Consider the following 20699-nt stretch of genomic DNA (forward strand, 5'->3'; position numbering starts at 1 on the left):
GATGGGTGGATGGCATCACGGACTCGATGGACGTGAATCTGAGTGAACTCTGGGAGTTGGTGATGGACAGGGAGGCCTGGCATGCTGCGATTCATGGCATCGCAAAGAGTCAGACACGACTGAGCGACTGAACTGAACTGATAGGGATACAGTCAGAGATAATATTATTTCCTAGTCTCCCAGGAGAGAAATTAGGAGTAAAAGAATATTGAAATGCATCTTTTCCACAGAGATAGGAAATATAAAAGCAGCATACAAATCAAGAGTAGACCTTGAAAGGAAGGGAAAGAAAAGTGAAGTCACTTAGTCATGTCCAACTCTTTGCGACCCCATGGACTGTAGGCCCCCAGGCTCCTCAGTCCCTGGGATTTTCCAGGCATGAATACTGGAGTGGGTTGCTATTTTCTTTTCTAGGGGATCTTCCTGACCCAGGGGTCAAACCCAGGTCTCCCACATTGTAGTCAGACGCTTTACCGTCTGAGCTACCAGGGAAGTAGACCTTGAAATGGAGTATTATTTGCCAAATAATACAGCTTGAATTTAAACATAGGGAATTTTTTTTTTTAATATGGAGGAGGACATTTGGGGGGAGAAAAACAGGAAGTTTTAACGTAAAAGAAAGCTGCAAACTGTTGTAGGTCAAAGGATACTAATAAGATATGACAACTAAATGTTTAGTGCAGGAGATAGTGGAGGACAGAAGAGCATGGCAGGCTACAGTCCATGGGGTCACAATGAATTGGATGTGACTGAGTGTGGATGTGCGTGCGCACACACACACACAAGAAATGGATCATATTCCTTGATATGGGGTCCTTCCCAGGTAGTATAGTGGTAAAGAATCTGCCTACCAGTGCAGGAGACTCAAGAGAGATTCAGTCCTTGGCTTGGGAAGATCCCCTGGAGGAGGAAATGGCAACCCAGTCCGGTATTCGTGCCTAGAAAATTCCATGGACAGAGGAGCCTGGTGGGCCACAGTTCATGGGGTTTCAAAGAGTTGGAAGTGACTGAGCACTACAACAATAACCTTAATATGGTGTTTGGAAAGTATTTTTATATTAAGAAATAATAGATTGTAGCTACCTATATCATATATTCCATAATAATATAATTTAAAAATAAAATAGCCTTGTCTTATGTCCTAATAAAATTATTCATACAAATTTTCATGCAAACAGAACATTTTTAGAAGAGAAAAAGTGAATATTTAAAATCACACTCTTGCAGGCATCAGCTTGGATTATCTTGGCAAATCAGTACATATGGATGCTCTAAATCAATTAACAATGAGAAGAAATGGTCTATATATTCCATGAAATATGTTACATCAAATAACAAGTCTGTTTTTGGAGGCTACACATGTAGTTTTTACTGAGGCATAAAAATAATTTGTTTTTATATTGTGAAAATTGCCTACATACTGATTTAGATACAGTGTTTATATATATGGTAAACTACATGGAACGCTCCATAAACGAAGCTTGAAATCACTGCAGGCTTTCATCATTTCATCCTTTCTCTGATGTTTATGCACATTGAAGAAATAAATAATTGGGAAAGAAAAAGTAAATTAGAAAATTTAAAAGAGGAAATATACTGTTGAGCACTTACAGTGGTTATATTTTTCAGCCACTTCCTATTCTTATTATGGACATAATATAGTTATAATATGTAATTAGTTTATAGTGTTTATCTTGAGTTTATTTAGTAGCTTGATGGCTCTCTGTATGCTTCAGTTGCTCTAAGGTAAATCCACCTCTTTTTTAAAATTGAATTCTGATTGTTTTGGATTATGAAATATATTCTTTTAAGTTTATGATATTATATTATTACTTAAAAGCTTGAGAATATTACTTTTTCTTTCTGTTGTAATAGGTTCATGGAAAGCTTTCACTAGCTTCTGTAGCCCAAGGTTTCAGGGAGGATGATGGCAAACACCTGTATGTAAAATTCAGTTAATTATGGACAAAATTCCTACAGAATAACAATTGACTACCATTGTAAATTATGGAACAGCAGCATCTGGCAATGGGACTAGTGTATTTCCCATATATAAGTATACTGCATGCCAGTTTCTAGAGGGATTGATCTAGGTAATGAAACAGAGGGTAATTAGTGCCTTTATATTTATTTATATATTTACATATTATAAATATATATATATTATCTAAATAATTTGATTATTTAGATAATCTTTTAATTTCAGTTAATTATAAAGCCCACAAATATAAAACCTTATATACATTTCAGTAATACTTTGTATGTGTGTGTTTGTGTGTGTGTGTATATATATATAATATAAATTAATTTTTCCCATGGTGATTTATATGTTTTATACATTATAGCTAGGGAATTCAACTAAATCAATATATTTCTGACTTTTAAAGAATATGAGGGCTTCGGAAAAGTCTTTCCATATTTGAATTCTTTTGTAGTGATCATGGAATGCTTTCCATTTACCTGTATTTGCCTGGCTGACCCTTCTACATTCTTGTATCATAAACTTTTTGCCTTTTCATACTGTTCATGGGGATCTCGTGGTAAGAATACTAGAGTGGTTTGCCATTCCTTCCTCCAGTGGACCATGTTTTGTCAGAACTCCACTGCTACTTGTTCATCTTGGGTGGCCCTGCACAGCATGGCTCATAGCTTCATTGAGTTAAGCAAGCCCTTTCGCCATGACAAGGCTGTGATTCATTTCACATGCTAGTAAGATTGTGCTCAAAATCCTTCAAGCTAGGCTTCAGCAGTATGTGAACTGAGAACTTCAGATGTACAAGCTGAATTTAGAAAATGCAGAGAAACCAGAGATCAAATTGCCAACATTCTTTGGATCAGAGAGAAAGCAAGGGAGTTCCAGAAAAACACCTACTTCTATTTCATTGACTGTGCGAAAGCCTTTGACTATGTGCATCACAACAAAACTCAAATTTCTTAAAGAGATGGGAATACCAGACCACCTTACCTGTCTCCTGATAAACTTATGTGTGAATCAAGAAGCAACAGTTAGAACCTTTCATGGAACAACTGACTGGTTCAAAATTGGGAAAGGAGTACTACAAGGCTGTATATTGTGACCGTGTTTATTTAACTTATATGCAGAGTGTGCATGCCTGTTAAGTCACTTCAGTCATATCCAACTCTGTGCAATCCTATGGACCATGACCTGCCTGGCTCATGGGCCGGCCGGCACCCCAGGCGTCGCGGGACCGCCCTCGCGTGCGGGTGGCGATGGGATCCCGTGCTGGTGTTCCTGGGGGCCCGGCCGCGCGCCCGGTCTTTTTCCTCTGGTCCCCTGGCTCATGGGATTCTTCAGGCAAGAATACTGGATTGTGTTGCCCTGCCTTCCTCTGGGGATCTTCCCAACCCAAGGATCGAACCCACATCTCTTAAGACTCTTGCATTGGCAGACGGGTTCTTTACCACTAGCACCACCTGGGAAGCCCATATGCAGAGTACATCATGTAAAATGCTGGGCTGGATGAATCACAAGCATGAATCAAGATCACCAGGAGAAATATCAACAACATTAGTTATGCAGATGATACCACTCTAAACATAGGAAGTGAAGAGGAAATAGCGAGCCTCTTGATGAGGGTGAAAGAAGAGAATGAAAAAGCTTACTTAAAACTCAGTATTCACAAAACTTAAGATCATAGTATCCAGTCCTATCACTTCATTGCAAATGGAAGGGGAAAAGTTGGAAGCAGTGACAGATTTTATTTTCTTGGGCTTCATAGCTCAGTTGGTAAAGAATCTGACTGCAACGTCCCAGATTCGATTCCTGGGTTGGGAAGATCCCCTGGAGAAGGAAATGGCAACCCACTCCAGTATTCTTGCCTAGAAAATTCCATGGACAGAGGAGCCTGACAGGCTACAGTCCATTGGATCATGAGAGTCGGACACGACTTAGTGACTGCACCACCACCACCACCACCACCACCACCACCACCACCAAAATCACTGCAGATGCTGACTGCAGCCATAAAATTAAAAGACGCTTGCTGATTGGGAGAAAAGCAGTGACAGACCTAGACAACATATTAAGAAGCAAAGACATGAAATGCCGACAGAGATCTGTATAGTCAAAGCTGTGGATTTTCCAGTAATCACATACAAATGTGAGAGTTGGACCATAAAAAAGGCTGAGTGCTGAAGAATTATTGTAGTAAAAAAAAGTTTCAAAATCACTAATCTGTTGTTTACCAGCAAAGAACTTTAGTATCAGTAAAGGCAGATATCTTAGCTCAAGAATATACAGCTGTTTAGTTTGTATTCTAAAGCCATGTCTTCAGATTTTCAATTTAGATCTTCTTGAGTTAATTAAAAACTAGATCCAGATTAAAGAATTCTATAATGCTAATAAAATTGCCTAGTTCTGAGAGCTCAGGATACATTCTAATATTAACAAACCAATTAGTTCTTACTAACATTCGAATAATTTAAAATATCTACCTACATCGTATTATAAACACCACTAAAGAGAATGTACCTCTTGGTCCATGATCTCTGCTGTCCGGATATGTTGCTCTGTGTCTCTAGTTTCAGAGATCGAGGTCAGCCCCAGGGCATTGTCACCCTTGACCATCAGTCTCCAGTCTGTCCTTCTCAGGTATCAAAACACAGTTTCCACATTACAGATGACCTTCAATTATGTAGAGTTGCCTCGATTTAGGTGGGCCCTGGATCACAAGAGAAATAAGCCCTTTCTGTAGTAACTCTTTCCCCAGAAATCTTCCCATCTGCCAAGTGAGAATCTTTGGCTTCTTGTAACTGTTTTTTAGAACTCACATTGTACCATCCTATTTTTCTCACAGACAGACTTTATTTCATTACATTCCTCAGAAATTGTAGTACTATAAACTATTTTTTGTCCCATTATTGTAAAGGTCAGTGGAATATTGATTTCATCTTTAATTTTTCTATTGTATAATAATGAAAACCAAAATTGTATAATTTTTATACATGTTAAGATTTTGATTGTGTGATAATATTTTTTTTCTGTTTCAGCTCTGCTTAAGCCAGTATGTAAAATAGTTACCTTTGTGGACTTTTACCAGAGGTCTAAGCTTTTTCCCCCTTATGTTTCCTTTAAAGTTTATTTTCCTGGGTAGCTTGTTTACCTTACTTTCTTTTGTATATACATTCCCTTTGCATATAGAATCAATCCTTTAAATCTATCTATCTATCCATCCAGAATTTACTTTATTGTATATAAAGCAAATATAAACTTTATTGTGCATAATAGAATCCATGAAAGCTACAATTTAGACTTGTTAAAATCTGTATGCAGGTCAGGAAGCAACGGTTAGAACTGGACCTGGAACAACAGACTGGTTCCAAATAGGAAAAGGAGTGCGTCAAGGCTGTATATTGTCACCCTTCTTATTTAACTTATATGCAAAGTACATCATGAGAAACTGGACTGGAAGAAACACAAGCTGGAATCAAGATTGCCAGGAGAAATATCAATAACATCAGATATGCAGATGATACCATCCTTATGGCAGAAAGTGAAGAGGAACTAAAAAGCCTATTGATGAAAGTAAAAGAGGAGAGTGAAAAAATTGGCTTAAAGCTCAACATTCAGAAAACGAAGATCATGGCATCTGGTCCCATCACTTCATGGGAAATGGATGGGGAAACAGTGGAAACAGTGTCAGACTTTATTTTGGGGGGCTCCAAAATCACTGCAGATGGTGACTGCAGCCATGAAATTAAAAGACGCTTACTCCTTGGAAGAAAAATTATGAGCAACCTAGATAGCATATTCAAAAGCAGAGACATTACTTTGCCGACTATGGTCCGTCTAGTCAAGGCTTTGGTTTTTCCAGTGGTCACGTATGGATATGAGAGTTGGACTGTGAAGAAGGCTGAGCGCCGAAGAATTGATGCTTTTGAACTGTCGTGTTGGAGAAGACTCTTGAGAGTCCCTTGGACTACAAGGAGATCCAACCAGTCCATTCTGAAGGAGATCAGCCCTGGGATTTCTTTGGAAGGCATGATGCTAAAGCTGAAGCTCCAGTACTTTGGCCACCTCATGCGAAGAGTTGACTCATTGGAAAAGACTCTGATGCTGGGAGGGATTGGGGGCAGGAGGAGAAGGGGACAACAGAGGATGAGATGGGTGGATGGCATCACGGACTCGATGGACATGAATCTGAGTGAACTCCGGGAGTTGGTGATGGACAGGGAGGCCTGGCGTGCTGCGATTCATGGGGTCACAAAGAGTCAGACACGACTGAGCAACTGAACTGAACTGATACCAGTTTTAACTGCTGGAGGATTATTTTCTCCTCCTTCATATGGAAATATGACCTGTGATTCATGATAAACATGTTATTATCTATGGCTAAAATGTTCTCTCTGTCCGCAATAGGGTTATTCCAATTACACTAAGCCCAACCAAAGATAATCTTCTAATCAAGGATATTATTTAAACTTGAAAACTGATTATGTAAAAAGTTATACAGATTATTTCAGTAGCTGTACTTCGCAACATATAATCTAGCAAATATTCTCACTTTAGTTCTGCTTTCTATTAATGTATTTGTTTTGATACATGGAGAAATCTTGAGGTTTGATACTCTGTTAATGGGTGTTTTTATACATCAGATTAAACAAATTCTGTTTTACAAGTCAAAATATTTCTGATTTTTTTATCTTAGAGTTATCTCTAAGTCAGTTTTTCCAAAGAAATTAATAATTGCACACTGTGTGTGTGTGTCTGTGTTTGCTAGTTGCTCAGTTGTGTCTGACCGTTTGTGACACCATGGACTGTAGTGAGCCAGGGTTGTCTGTCCATGGTATTCTCTCGGCAGGAATACTGGAGCAGGTTTAGGTTAAATATTTCCCCTTATTAAATTTCACCCTTTTCCTATATCACAGAAGAATTACTTTAATGACATTGTTTATGTTGTTTACCAAGTCAGCATCCTATAATGGTTCTGAGATAACGGTTCTCTTCACATTGAACTGATCAGTTTATCTTCTGTGTTCTCCATTAGAATGCAGGATTCTCTAGCACATGGAACATATCTGTTTCATATCTGTGCCCTGCATATAGTAAATATGCAATGTTGTTTTTACAGCTGAATCATAAAATGTCTTTAATTCTTGGGAATGACCAGCTCCTTTTTGTCAGATATTTTTTATTACCATTTATTATATCTCACTTCATAGATTTTCCAATTCATACAATTTCATAAAGCAACTGTTATTTGTAGTAGTTCTATTACTGCAAGAATTAGAAAAAATAAAAACACCATTTACTTTTATAAATGGGTGTAATATTTTATGTTGAATTTTTATTTATTTTAATTACAGTGCATTTCATACATTGACTTCTCTATTATTAACAGATTGTATTCTGGTACTTACAGAAATATATAATTTGACTCTGAGTTGCGGATAGGTATGAATCGGATAGGCTTCCCAGGTGGCACTAGTGGTGAAGAACCACCTGCCGGTGCAGGAGACATAGGAGACTCCGGTTCAATCCCTCGGCCTGGAAGATCCCCTGGAGGAGGGCAGGACAACCCACTCTGGTATTCTTGCCTGGAGAATCTCCACTGGCCGAGGAGCCTGGAGCGCTGCAGTCCATAGGGTTGCAAAGAGTTGGACATGACTGAAGTGACTTAGCATGCACACATGAGTTGAATATAGAGTTTTCTGGTATAGGTAAAATAATCTGGTTAGTTTAGTGATCTATTCTTTTTTGATTATATAATTTTTGGCATATAATCTCACTAAATTATTACTTAGGCAGAATATATACTTAGAATAATATCTGTGACTTTTGGCAGTATTTTTAAAAAATTCAATTTTAAAATTGAAGGAATTTTCAAGTTCTTCCGTATTATAAAAACTTTATTTTATTCTTAAGAATGAATAAAACTGGACTGATTACTCATCGCTATTTGATATTTTGTTTGAAATGGAGGATTTAGTAAAGAAGATTCTGCTTGGATCAAATTTGAGAATTTTTTGCTTTGAGCACAAATGAGTTTTCTGAAGGTCTAGCTTGTTTTTTCTCAAGAGTGCTTCGACAGTTTAAGCCTATAATAATTGGATAGAGTTAATGTACTCTTGAAAATATGCAAGGTTCATCTGACTGACCTCTACTTGAGCCTACCTTAAACTATAGCCTCTCCTTCCTTGTTTATGCCTTAACTATAATATGTATCAAATAATTTTCTTTTACTAATTATGGTTCTTAGTTTTTATCTTTGACTTTGTGAATCCGTTATTAAGAAAAGGGACTCATGGTATTTTTGTTGTGTATTACATAAATATTTAAAAGAAAATGAACCAGTGTTTTTCTGAATACAAAAATAAAGAACTTAAAGGTGTATTTTATTAAAAAGCAATTTTAAATTTATTTAAACTTGAGAACTTAAAATTATTAAATATATTTACTTAAGAATATAAATAAATGAAAGTCAGAATTGGGATAGTATGGAACTGTTAGTATACACATTATTCACTTATACATACTGTGTTTAAAAGGAGGAGCCCATAGTTTGTAGAATATAAATTACTGTTTCGTTTTTCATAACTAGTCACTGTTATAGCCATTTTTATTCAACTCTGTTCATATGATTTAATTGTATAAATGTCTTGCTTTTTTCTCTTTTGATTATTAATATTTCTTGAAATGAATTACATGGTTAAATATATATGTATTATTCTTAATAATTATTCAGGATCTGAGTCTCTAAGGTAATGTCAAAATTTGAACCAGACATAGTTTAGTAGTTTTAAAATTTAATTGAGGCTTTTGGAATTTGAAGGAGCACAGGGAGAAAAGAAGAAAGTTGTTGCAGAGGAGTGATACAGGAATAACAATTGGTTCTATAATTAAATTTAACCCAAAGAGAATTGCAGGATCCAGATGATTTATGATAGTGAAAATGTCTCTTATTTCCCTTATTTCACTCTTATTCATTGCTGTTGTGATTAAATCAGGAAGTTAAAGAAAAGGGCAAGACACTCAGGTCAATTACTTCTGTAGTGAAAACTTGAGTCTAATACTGTAGGTAACAGTATTTAATGAAGACCTCTATTTAAAACAATAGTTGTTTTAAGTTATTTGGAGTCACAGTACTGTATAATTTTTTCTGTATAATATTCTCTGTGGACACATATATATACATATATTTATGTGCCTTATTTTTGTAACTGGGATTTCATTTCTTGAGGTCAAAGATAGCGTCATCTCTGTGGCTTACTTATAATTCCTAAAATAAATAGTTTAAATGAGAATATCTCAAGAGACAGCCAACTCAAAACTTAATTAATCCCAAGTGATTTGGAAATTAGAATCTATTGTTTGGCATGTGTAAATGTAAAATAGTATTTCTGTGGGATGTACAAAGAGAAGTGAAAGTCAGGTGGAGACAAAAAAAGTGACATTGAATACCAAGAATTTTCTAAGGTATTTCCCTTGATGCAACATTTTTGATAGGCTAGCACAAACATGGTTTCTAAAGCATAAGTAAAAAAGTAAATTTACATCAGTGTTTCATGTTTTATAGGTGTTAATAATAGTACCATAAGAATATTCTCTTCAGCTTAGCTCATTCACAGTCAAAGCAGGAGGAAATATCTATGTAGGTTCATTTTTTCTTTTAATTGTAATCTGTCATTCCATGGAAGAGTTATCTATGAAAGAATATTAGGAACTTCAACTTTATCACTATGCAAAAATTCTTAGCAGGAGCAAAACTATATTAAAAAAGAAAACATATTCACAGTCAATAAATTCCTAGGCTATATAAATACAATGACCAAAACCAAAAATAAACAAATGAAAAACAATTTCAAGTTTATTTCAACAAGTCAGTCAAAATGACAGGGGATTATGTAGCTACAGTTACAGTTAATCTTGTCTCTAAGCAATCTAAACATTCTAAATTTATGATTTAAAAGCACTTAGCCAACTACTCTCATATGGGAATAGATTTTTAGTTCAGAACATATAGAATTTTCATGGGAAAAAATGCAATATCAAATTACTTTGAGATGGCAATTAAAATTAATATTAATTTCTTTATGAATCATTCAAAATATTTTATGTGAGAGTACCACTGATTTCTGACTTAAAAAACAGTCACATCTCTTATATTTTAATAGCTTAGAGCCTGATGTATTCTGTAATTCAGATATTATAGAATTAAAAGAAGAGTAATAGGTGCTTGTACATGTATTTCATAGGATCTTCAGGGGACCCTGGGTTAACTTGTTACTTAAGCACATTAATATATCTACAGCAACATGTAGAGAAAGTCACACTATTAATCACACTAAGTAGAATAAACTTTGTAACTAGTATCATATTAATTGCCTGATGATTAAGGTTATGACAATCATGCAAGAAATTTTCCAGAGCTTTTTTGGATTTTGAAATTATAAAATGTCATAGATAAACATCTAAAATATTTTCCCCTGTAGTTGTAAAAATTTGAAGATGTATATATGAGTTTGTGTGCATATGTATGTGTTCTCTGTCTCTGTCTGTCTTTCTCTCACATGAACAAACCTTGGAATGAGGAAATAGTTTTATTGGAAGACAGCCGAGCTCATTTGATTATGTATTGTCCGTGGCTGCTTTTGCACTACAATGGCAGAGTTGAGAAGTTGTAGCAGAAATTTATTATTGTCACCTGACCCCATACCCTAAGCCTAATATATTTTATCTGAGCCTTTACAGAAAATGTGTGCTAGCCCTAGTAACTCCAGAATTCAGTTACGTTCCTCTTTTAAAGCGAGTAAGACTGCCATAAATTTGTGTTAGCTTAATATTTATGTAAACTAAAGTAAATGGATGAACTTTCATTGTCTGTGTAGTATTTTGAAAAATTTAATTTTCAATTAAAATTTATAGTCTATAAAAATAAGCTGTAATTGTTTAATTACATTTTAAAAAGGGAAATGAACTTAATGTTATTTTTGTTTCTTGAAGGTAATATTATGCATTGTTTCTGGTTGTACAGTTTTAAATTCCCTGAAACATATAGGCAAATCTTGAAGTGTCCAATTAAAATAGTATATAATACTACATAGACATATATTAATATTAATTGTAGCAATAATAATACAAATTCAGACCATTATTGGTATTTCAAAAGATGCTTAATATTAATTTTTTGTTTAATTTTGATTTTTTAGTTTTAAGTTATAAAGGCACACTAATTTCTCAGTTTGATAATTGATAAATTTTTGACCGTATTAAGTTTTGTGCTGGTGCTCAGTGACTAAATCATGTCAGAGTTTCTGTGACCCCATGGACTGTAACCCACTAGGCTCCTCTGTCCATGCAATTTTTCAGTCAAGAATACTGGAGTGGGTTGCCATTTTCTTCTCCAGGGAATCTTCCCAACTCAAGAATCGAACCCATGTCTTCTGCATTGGCAGGTGAATCCTTTACCACTGAGTGACCTGGGAAGCCACAATTTGGGCACTTCTAAAAGTTAAAATCATTAGAAAGTTATTTAAAAACTAAATTGGATGACTTTCCCCCTTTTTTTGCTTATAGGATTAGCATCATGCAACTCAGAGGTCACAGTCCCTATGAATTCTCCTCGGCAGAGCTGCTCACTACCCTTTCTGTGTGTCTTACCCTCTGTTGTCCCTGTGTATCTCCTAAGAGTCTACGTCATGATTTGTTTATATAAACTGTCCTGCTTTCCTCACTTATTTTTAAACTCAGCACCTGGCCTGGTATCTGGCACATAAGACACAATGCTCAATAAATGCTTTTTCAATACATTAGGCTCTTGTTCTTAAAAGAATACTCTCACTTTTCCTTAAAATCTTTTTTCTCCAACATTTATATAAATATACATCAACTATTTATTTATTCAATAAATGGTGGTTTTTCTTAAAATTTAAAAAAATCTTTTAAAATCTTTTAGATCTTTTAATCTTTAAAATCTTTTAAAATTGAAAGATTTATTCTTTTAATTAAAGTTTAATTAAAGAATGTACTCAGAGCACTGTCCCAGGCATAGACGTGTATGCTCTTCTCTCTTGGGAGAGGGCCCTTGCTGAAAGAAAACAGTGTTCCTTAGAAGATGAGTCCCACCTCCAAGTATGATTCCTTGTTTGTCACCGCAACACCTTGTACTCCTCACCACCTGCCGTAAGGGGGCATCCTGTTAGACATGGAATTTTTCCACGCTGTCTTAAAGCATGTAAACTTGATCTTGTAATTCTGCATATACATGAAGTCAGACTTACACATTGAACTAAAGTGTCAGTATTTCTTGTATTAAAGAAAGATGGTTGTATCCCAAAAGGCAAACTTTTAACATTCATTTTACAGTTTAGTGGGATTTGGTGGGGGTTTAGTTCTTGCTGTTGATAGGTTGTTTTTGTTTTTGTTTTTTCCTTTTGGCAAGGGAGTGTAGTTCTAAAAGTTGAAGCTGATTTCTCACCCCCAGTGAATGGAAACCCAGAAAACTGCCAGTGACTTGAACGGTCCTTTACTCATCTGGACCCAGCAAATTTTTGCTGCATGGGTCTGGACCACCTCAAATTTGTGCACCTAATTCATCTTCTCAAATACATGTATCTTGGCCAGTCAGCTAGCCAACGTTATCTTTCAACAACATAGTTCGTAATGTAGTCAAAAGCTTGAACTATACAGTTACCTCACCATTAGAGTACCTCCTACATATTTAAGTTTCTTTCTCTTACATGTTGATTATCTACACTCCTTGAATTCACTTTATACTGGTAAGCTACTATGATCTACAGTTCAGTTCAGTCACTCAATCATGTCTGAGCCTTTGTGACCCCATGAATCACAGCACGCCAGGCCTCCTTATCCATCACCAATTCCCAGAGTTCACCCAAACTCATGTCCATCGATTCGGTGATGCCATCCAGCCGTCTCATCCTCGGTCGTCCCCTTCTCCTCCTGCCCCCAATCCCTCCCAGAGTCTTTTCCAATGAGTCAACTCTTTGCATGCGGTGGCCAAAGTATTGGAATTTCAGCTTTAACTTCCAAAGAACACCTGGGACTGATTTCCTTTAAAATGGACTAGTTGGAACTCCTTGCAGTCCGAGGGACTCTCAAGAGTCTTCTCCAACAACACAGTTCAAAACCGTCACTTCTTTGGCGCTCAGCTTTCTTCATAGTCCAACTCTCAAATCCATACATGACCGCTGGAAAAACCATAGCCTTGACTAGATGGACCTTTGTGGGCAAAGTAATGTCTGCTTTTCAATATGCTATCTATGTTGGTCGTAACTTTCCTTCCAAGGAGTAAACATCTTCTAATTTCACAGCTGCAATCACCATCTGCAGTGATTTTGGAGCCCCAAAAAATAAAGTCTGACACTGTTTCCACTGTTTCCCCATCCATTTCCCATGAAGTATTGGACCAGATGCCATGATCTTCGTTTTCTGAATATTGCGCTTTAAGCCAACTTTTTTGTTCTCCTCTTTCACGTTCATCAAGAGGCTTTTTAGTTCCTCTTCACTTTCTGCCATAAAGGTGGTGTCGTCTGCATATCTGAGGTTATTGATATTTCTCCCAGCAATCTTGATTTCCGCTTGTGCTTCATCCAGCCCAGCGTTTCTCATGATGTACTCTGCATATAAGTTAAATAAGCAGGGTGACAATATACAGCCTTGACATACTCCTTTTCCTATTTGGAACCAGTATGTTGTTCCATATCAGTTCTAACTGTTGCTTCCTGACCTGCATACAGGTTTCTCAAGAGGCAGATCAGGTGGTCTGGTATTCCCATCTCTTTCAGAATTTTCCACAGTTTCTTGTGATCCACACAGTCAAAGGCTTTGGCATGGTCAATAAAACAAAAGTAGATGTTTTTCTAGAATTCTGTTGCTTTTTCCATGATCCAGCAGATGTTGGCAATTTGATCTCTGGTTCCTCTGCCTTTTCTAAAACTAGCTTGAACATCAGGAAGTTCACGGTTCACGTATTGCTGAAGCCTGGCTTGGAGAATTCTGAGCATTACTTTACTAGTATGTGCTGCTGCTAAGTCGCTTCAGTCATTTCCGACTCTGTGCGACCCCATAGACGGCAGCCCACCAGGCTCCCCCATCCCTGGGATTCTCCAGACAAGAATACTGGAGTGGGTTGCCATGGTGCAATTGTGCAGTAGTTTGAGCATTCTTTGGCATTGCCTTTCTTTGGGATTGGAATGAAAACTGACCTTTTCCAGTCCTGTGGCCACTGCTGAGTTTTCCAAATTTGCTGGCATATTGAGTACAACACTTTCACAGCATCATCTTTCAGGATTTGAAATAGCTCAACTGGAATTCCATCACCTCCACTAGCTTTGTTCGTAGTGATGCTTTCTAAGGCCCACTTGACTTCACATTCCAGGACGTCTGGCTCTAGGTGAGTGATCACACCATCGTGATTATCTTGGTCATAAAGATCTTTTTTGTATAATTCTTCTGTGTATTCTTACCACCTCTTCTTAATATCTTCTGCCTCTGTTAGGTCCATACCATTTCTGTCCTTTATCAAGCCCATCTTTGCATGAAATATTACCTTGGTGTCTCTAATTTTCTTGAAGAGATCTCTAGTCTTTCCCATTCTGTTGTTTTCCTTTATTTCTTTGATCGCTGAGGCTTTCTTATCTCTCCTTGCTATTCTTTGGAATTCTGCATTCAGATGCTTATATCTTTCCTTTTCTCCTTTGCTTTTCTCTTCTCTTCTTTTCACAGCTATTTGTAAGGGCTCCCCAGACGGCCATTTTGCTGTTTTGAATTTCTTTTCCATGACGATGGTCTTGATCCCTGTCTCCTGTACAATGTCACAAACCTCTATCCATAGTTCATATACAGTATTCCATCATTATTTCTAGTCAGAATATTTATTCTGGTGAGCATATATCTGTGGGTAAAGGTGGCTTTTTGTTTTATTTGTTCAAGGAGCACATATGTTTAACTCCCTTGGGGCCTACTTCTTAATTGACAAGGTGAGAAAAGTCATCATGGAATAGGAATAACTGATCCTAAGTATCATTTCCCATTGTATCCCATTCTCTATATTCTTCTTAACTTTCAAAAATGTGTAATTTTATTTCTTTCAGTTGGAGATAGATAATCTTTGAATTTTATCTTAACCCTCCAGTCCCACTTTCTCACACTGCCTGTATTTTGATCAGCCAGTTGCCCAAGCTACTGTATAGGTCTTCTCAGGATTTATTGGTCCTCTGCCCCCTTTGTACTTTTTGTTAAGCTTTTTGATCCCACATCTGACCAACATATATGTTATCTTCTCCAAGAAAACTGTCAAAATCACCCAAGATGGAATTAACCATTATGATCTTTCTCATTGTCACATGTTGTCATCCTGTTAGTGTCAAATTGTTTAAGCAGCTCTGCAGCAGATGAGAAACGGGCTTTTGAGTTAGATGACTTGAATTCAGGTCCCAGTGCCACCACTTACTGAATAAAACACCTTGGGCTAGTCACTGAATCCCTTCATTTTTTAACCTATCACATGAGGTAATAATAACTAGTTCAAATAGTTGTTAAGAGAATCCAATAAAACAGCATGTATAAATTCAACCTGTAAATGATAAAGTTCTTTGTAAGTGTTAGATAATCTTAAGATTTGAATTGAAAGATGGAGCCCTTAGGAAGATGTAGATACTGCCTTATTACTTATACTCCTGAATGCTAACACTGTCCTTTACTCATACCAGGAGTTTTCAAAAGAGTTGATTTGATTATTAATTTCTTGCCAGATACAAAAAGGAAAACAAAATCACATCTCATTTGAGACATATGCTTGTAAAATACTTCCTTTATGCATATATAGCCTGAGTTATTTGTAGCATTGCTAGATAAATTTGGCTTTCTTGAGCTTATGGCTTAAGTTGTACAAAATCACATTTATTGCTTTCACCTTAAAATTTCAAAAATAAGTGCTTTTTTATTTAGAGAATGTGCAAGGATAATGTCGTCAGACAGTGTTTGTATTTTCAATAGCTCTATTAAATGTCTCAATATCTCTAGATATCTTCAGTGTGTATCTCTAATAAAAAATGCATTTGTCTTAGTAATACTTTTGTTGACACTTAGAAATAGTGCCAACCAAAATGATTATAAAGTTTTTGAAAGGCGATAAGTCTTCCAAAATTGTCTGCTTGTGTTCTCATGGCAAAATTAGGTTTTAGTTTTTGTTTCTTCTTTTTTTTTTTTTATTTGAGGAGGGTCCATTATCATTCTGTTCATTCTAATTACATCTCATTAGTAAAGGTGCAAAGATATAGTGACCTGAAATCACAATGGCCATTTTCAAAGTTCCCAGAATACTTTTTTCTCAAATTGCAGTTTCACTATCCTGTCATTTTGTTATCACTTCCTTGAACAAAAGCATTGATGGAGCATTTGTCTCTATTTTTCTTATTTTCTTATGATAGTATATACTTGGGAAAAAATATGAATCTTCTTGTTACATGCAGTTCTTTAGAAGTTCATTTAAAATTAGTCTGTGAGAAATGAATATAATTGCATATTTTTTTCTGATTTGTAAAAACTGTATGTATTTCAAAACTCTAGTACACAGAATATATGGTGAATAATTCTTTGTATAATCAATCATTATATAGCCTTATAACCTAATACTTCATTATATAGCCTTACAATCTAAAATCTAAATTGATATGGAGTACAGATTTTAATTTTGATTTTTCTACTATGCATAGCTCTTTGGCCTTCTACTTAGTTTTTTTGTCTGAATTTCAAATAGTTGAGTAGCCAACAGGTGATAAACGTCCCATTAATCTTTCTGACTCTAGCTCCTGAGTATTAGAATCGCTGATCAATTACAACAATTGTCTCTTAAATGAGCTTTTCACATCTGCCTCTTATTTCATTAGTTAGCTGTCTGCCCAAAGATCTGATAAAATGGAATACTAGTGCCTTTTTACAACTTGTTCTGTAGGTTAGCACATTAAGGGTAGAGTTGTTAGCAGAATGGGCACAAAAGGGTATTTATCCACTCCCTACAATAAATATACATGCTAGTGTCTGGAAGACATTTGAGACTCTTTACTAAAATCACCTTAAGAAGAAAAAAATAACTGGTCCACTTTAGCTAGCTATTTAGCAACAGCTAATGTAAGATCGGCTTCCCTGGTAGCATGGCATTTCTTATTATGTAGTGCTTTTACTGATTATATTTGTCTTCATATAAAAAGAAAAATGAGTCTATTAATTTAGTTAATTTTAGCAACAGTTAAAAACTTTAAAAAATATATTTGAAATTAGCAAACATCATGATTAACATACTCTCCTCCAGAGATTGTTATTAATCCTTGGTTACATTTTTCTCTATATGTTAAAAATACTACCCAATCATGACCTGCCTTCTCTTCTTATACAGCAGTCATCCTTTTAATGGAAAAAAAGTCAATGAATAATATATATAATCAACATTTAGACTTTTTAAGAAGAGTATTTTCTTACCTGTAGAATGGTAATAATAATAGTATGTCTTAAACTGGAGCCTATTATACAGAGTGAAGTAAGTCAGAAAAACACCAATACAGTATAATAACGCATATATATGGAATTTAGAAAGATGGTAATGATAACCCTGTATGCTAGACAGCAAAAGAGACACAAATGTATAGAACAGTCTTTCAGACTTCTGTGGGAGAGGGAGGGAGTGGGATGATTTGGGAGAATGGCATTGAAACATGTATAGTATCATATATGAAATGAATCTCCAGTCCAGGTTCGATGCATGATACTGGATGCTTGGGGCTGGTGCACTGGGACGACCTAGAGGGATGGTACAGGGAGGGAGGAGGGAGGGGGCTTCAGGATGGGGAACACGTGTATATCCCCAGGAAACAGGTGTGGCGGATTCATGTTGGTGTATGGCAAAACCAATACAATATTGTAAAGTAATCAACCTCCAATTAAAATAAATAAATTCATATATATATATAATAATACTATGTCATAAAATATAATGAGAACTAAATGAGTTATTTGTACATAAGGCACTTAACACAGTACCCAGCACATAGCATGTGATCAATGAGTAGTAGCCATTATTACATTGAATTCTTTTTACTTCAGACTTCTATTCAGAGACTTTGGAAGCAGAACATGGAATATTTTATTTTATAAGTATTGTGTAACGTGGTAATTGTATGAGAAATTCATTTTATAATATTTCAAAATTCATTTAACCATTGACAGCCTATGGGTAGTTACCTATAACAAAGTAAAAATTATTTTATTGTCTTTTGGAAGAAAATTTAGATAGATCTTCAGTGATCATTGTTCTGTGTTTCTGGAGTCAATCACATAGTAAATGTCATTGTAATAAAAGGAGCTCTAACTGGCTTATCAGTTTTGAAAGCTACCCATGCCTTGTTTAAATAGAAAAAATGCCTTGACCAAATAAATAACCCAAATCTGAGGTCAATTTTTATGTATTTTTCATATCTTCTGGAAATATCTGTATATTTTGAAATTAATGCTATAAGAATCTGTTACTGAGTATCTCTATTTTATTTTAGGAATTCTATTTTTTAATGTTTTATAAGTTAAAACTACATAATGAATTAACTTAGAATGATGATTTCTACCACTGTTATTTCATCTTATTTTAACCTTTCTTTTTTGTAGGCCTCGTTTGTATGAAGTCCAGCACATCTGTAGTTGAGCTTGTTATGCTGCTTTGTTCTCAGGTATGAAATCTTAATCACGTGATTACATTAAATTACATGAGGATTGCTTTATGTCATTAAACAGGAGAATGGCTGTAAATATATATGTATATGTTTATGTATTTTAAAATATTTATTATCTCATAGATGAAGAAAATAGAGATATGTATTTATGTAAATGATCTTACCATGCAAATATTGATTGAATCTCCCTCCTTCTCCCGTCCTTTTAGCTATCTTATTATTTTCCATCTTACCTAGTCTTCTATTGTTCCTTATTTTTTATTTTCTGCAAATATATATATATAATTTGTTATAGCTATTTTGATACCCTTCTTTACATCCATCATTTTTAAATGATAGAGTAGTATTTATAATTTTAATGTTCATTGTTAATTGTATGGTTTCTTTTTCGCTATTAGAGATAACGCAAACTGCAGGTTGTTTTTTTAATGCAGTAGCCAGAGTATAAAACACTGCTGATCAGCGAGGGGTTTTTGATATGATACATTGCTGCTTTCCCTTTTTTAATGTAATTTATATATTTCAGTATAAAATCTAAAAATCTACTTACACTATTTATCTTTAATAATCAGAATTAAAAATAGAATTATAATTTCTGGCTATTGTTTTTTTAAGCAGTTAGAAGAAAATAGTATGTAACATTTTTCTGATAACCAAAATAGGGACCTAATGGTCTTTCTTCTCGCCAGCTCTGCCAAGTCTCCTGGTGGTCCTGATTTTCACATAAGTATTAAATATTTTGTAATATGAGAATGAAAAAAGACCTTATGTATGTTTGTAATAAGTAGTTTTTACATCCTAATTTCCGCAGTAGAAAGGAAAATTTATATATACTGTTTCTAGTTACTGACCTGAGGTCTGACTAAAACCACAACTAACTTCCAAATAAACAGCAATAGGGCTTCAACCAATCCTTTAAAACATCAACAAAAGTAAAACCACCAAAACTTACCTATTTTTCAGTCTTCAGGTTTACTTTCTTCGAGAATATATTCATAGGGAAATCATTAGGTCCATTTTCCACTTTTCATCCAGATATGTAATTAAGGAACATGTTAAAGGAAACAGCATCCCTGGCAGGAGTTCATCTGCAGGACATTTGAGAATTGTTACCCAAAGCCAGAGTCCTGAGTTCTAGAGACATTCTGTGAAATCTGTCTGGACCTCATAGGTTCTTGATGATGCCCGGTTGAAAGAAATGGTTTCATGGGGGAAAATAATGTAAAATTCCTTCTTCCTTAGCTCCTGGTTTCACTGCAGTTCAGAGAAATGAAGAATGTAGCATTAGGATCTAGTGTCTTTGATGGCCTCATCATCTAATCATAGGTTTGACATTACTCATTTGCTGGCTCCAGGAATTCCTGCCATTAAGGGCCCTAGAGATGAAACTTTGCCTCAGTTATTGATTGAAAGGAAGAGTGAGAAATTTAAGCTCTCTATGCAGTGCATTTTCTTTCAGTGTTTCAGCAAAGCTGTATTATAAACATGTCTCTCAACTTGATCTTTAGGTTGAACATCTAAAATAATTCAGTGCATTTTAAATATTTAAGTGGTTAATTGATTTAAAATACCTTGTTTAAATGGTTTAAAAATGTCTTTATTTTTTAAAAAAACAAGCTGCAGTTGTTTCATTTTCTATTAAACTGAAAAACTTTACTTTCCACAAAATATTTTTAAAGAAATAACTTATAAACAAATCAGTAATCTTCCTTTGATGCAATTCAGGTGGGAAGAATTCACTGTTCTACTTTAAAATTAGCTTATAAAAACATCTTTTGCAGATCATTCATTGTTGGACAGATATATAAAACCTTGGCTTTGAGGATACAAAAAATGGACATGTCTTCAGAATTTCTTAAAATAATCTGCCATTTTCTCCACTGCTCAAATTCATGATGATTTATATCCTGTTTTCATCCATTAGCCAGACAACATAGCAGTAGCAGACTTCTGATAAAGAAAGATAAATATAGTTGTGGGTACTGTGGAGATTGCTT

General features: G+C 35.3%; 1 protein-coding gene across 8 annotated transcripts in view; it reads left to right on the forward strand.

Annotated features, from left to right (window-relative positions):
• The window catches only part of NBEA (neurobeachin), a 667995-nt gene that overhangs the window by 279545 nt on the left and 367751 nt on the right, over positions 1-20699 (forward strand). For all 8 annotated transcript variants that reach the window (XM_018056646.1, XM_018056648.1, XM_018056650.1 and 5 more), the window contains one exon: positions 18638-18699. In XM_018056646.1, coding sequence (XP_017912135.1) covers positions 18638-18699 — 62 coding nt within the window. The remainder of the gene's footprint in view (positions 1-18637; positions 18700-20699) is intronic.

This window comes from Capra hircus, chromosome 12 (genome assembly GCF_001704415.2).
Source record: "Capra hircus breed San Clemente chromosome 12, ASM170441v1, whole genome shotgun sequence".
Classification (NCBI taxonomy): domain Eukaryota; kingdom Metazoa; phylum Chordata; class Mammalia; order Artiodactyla; family Bovidae; genus Capra; species Capra hircus.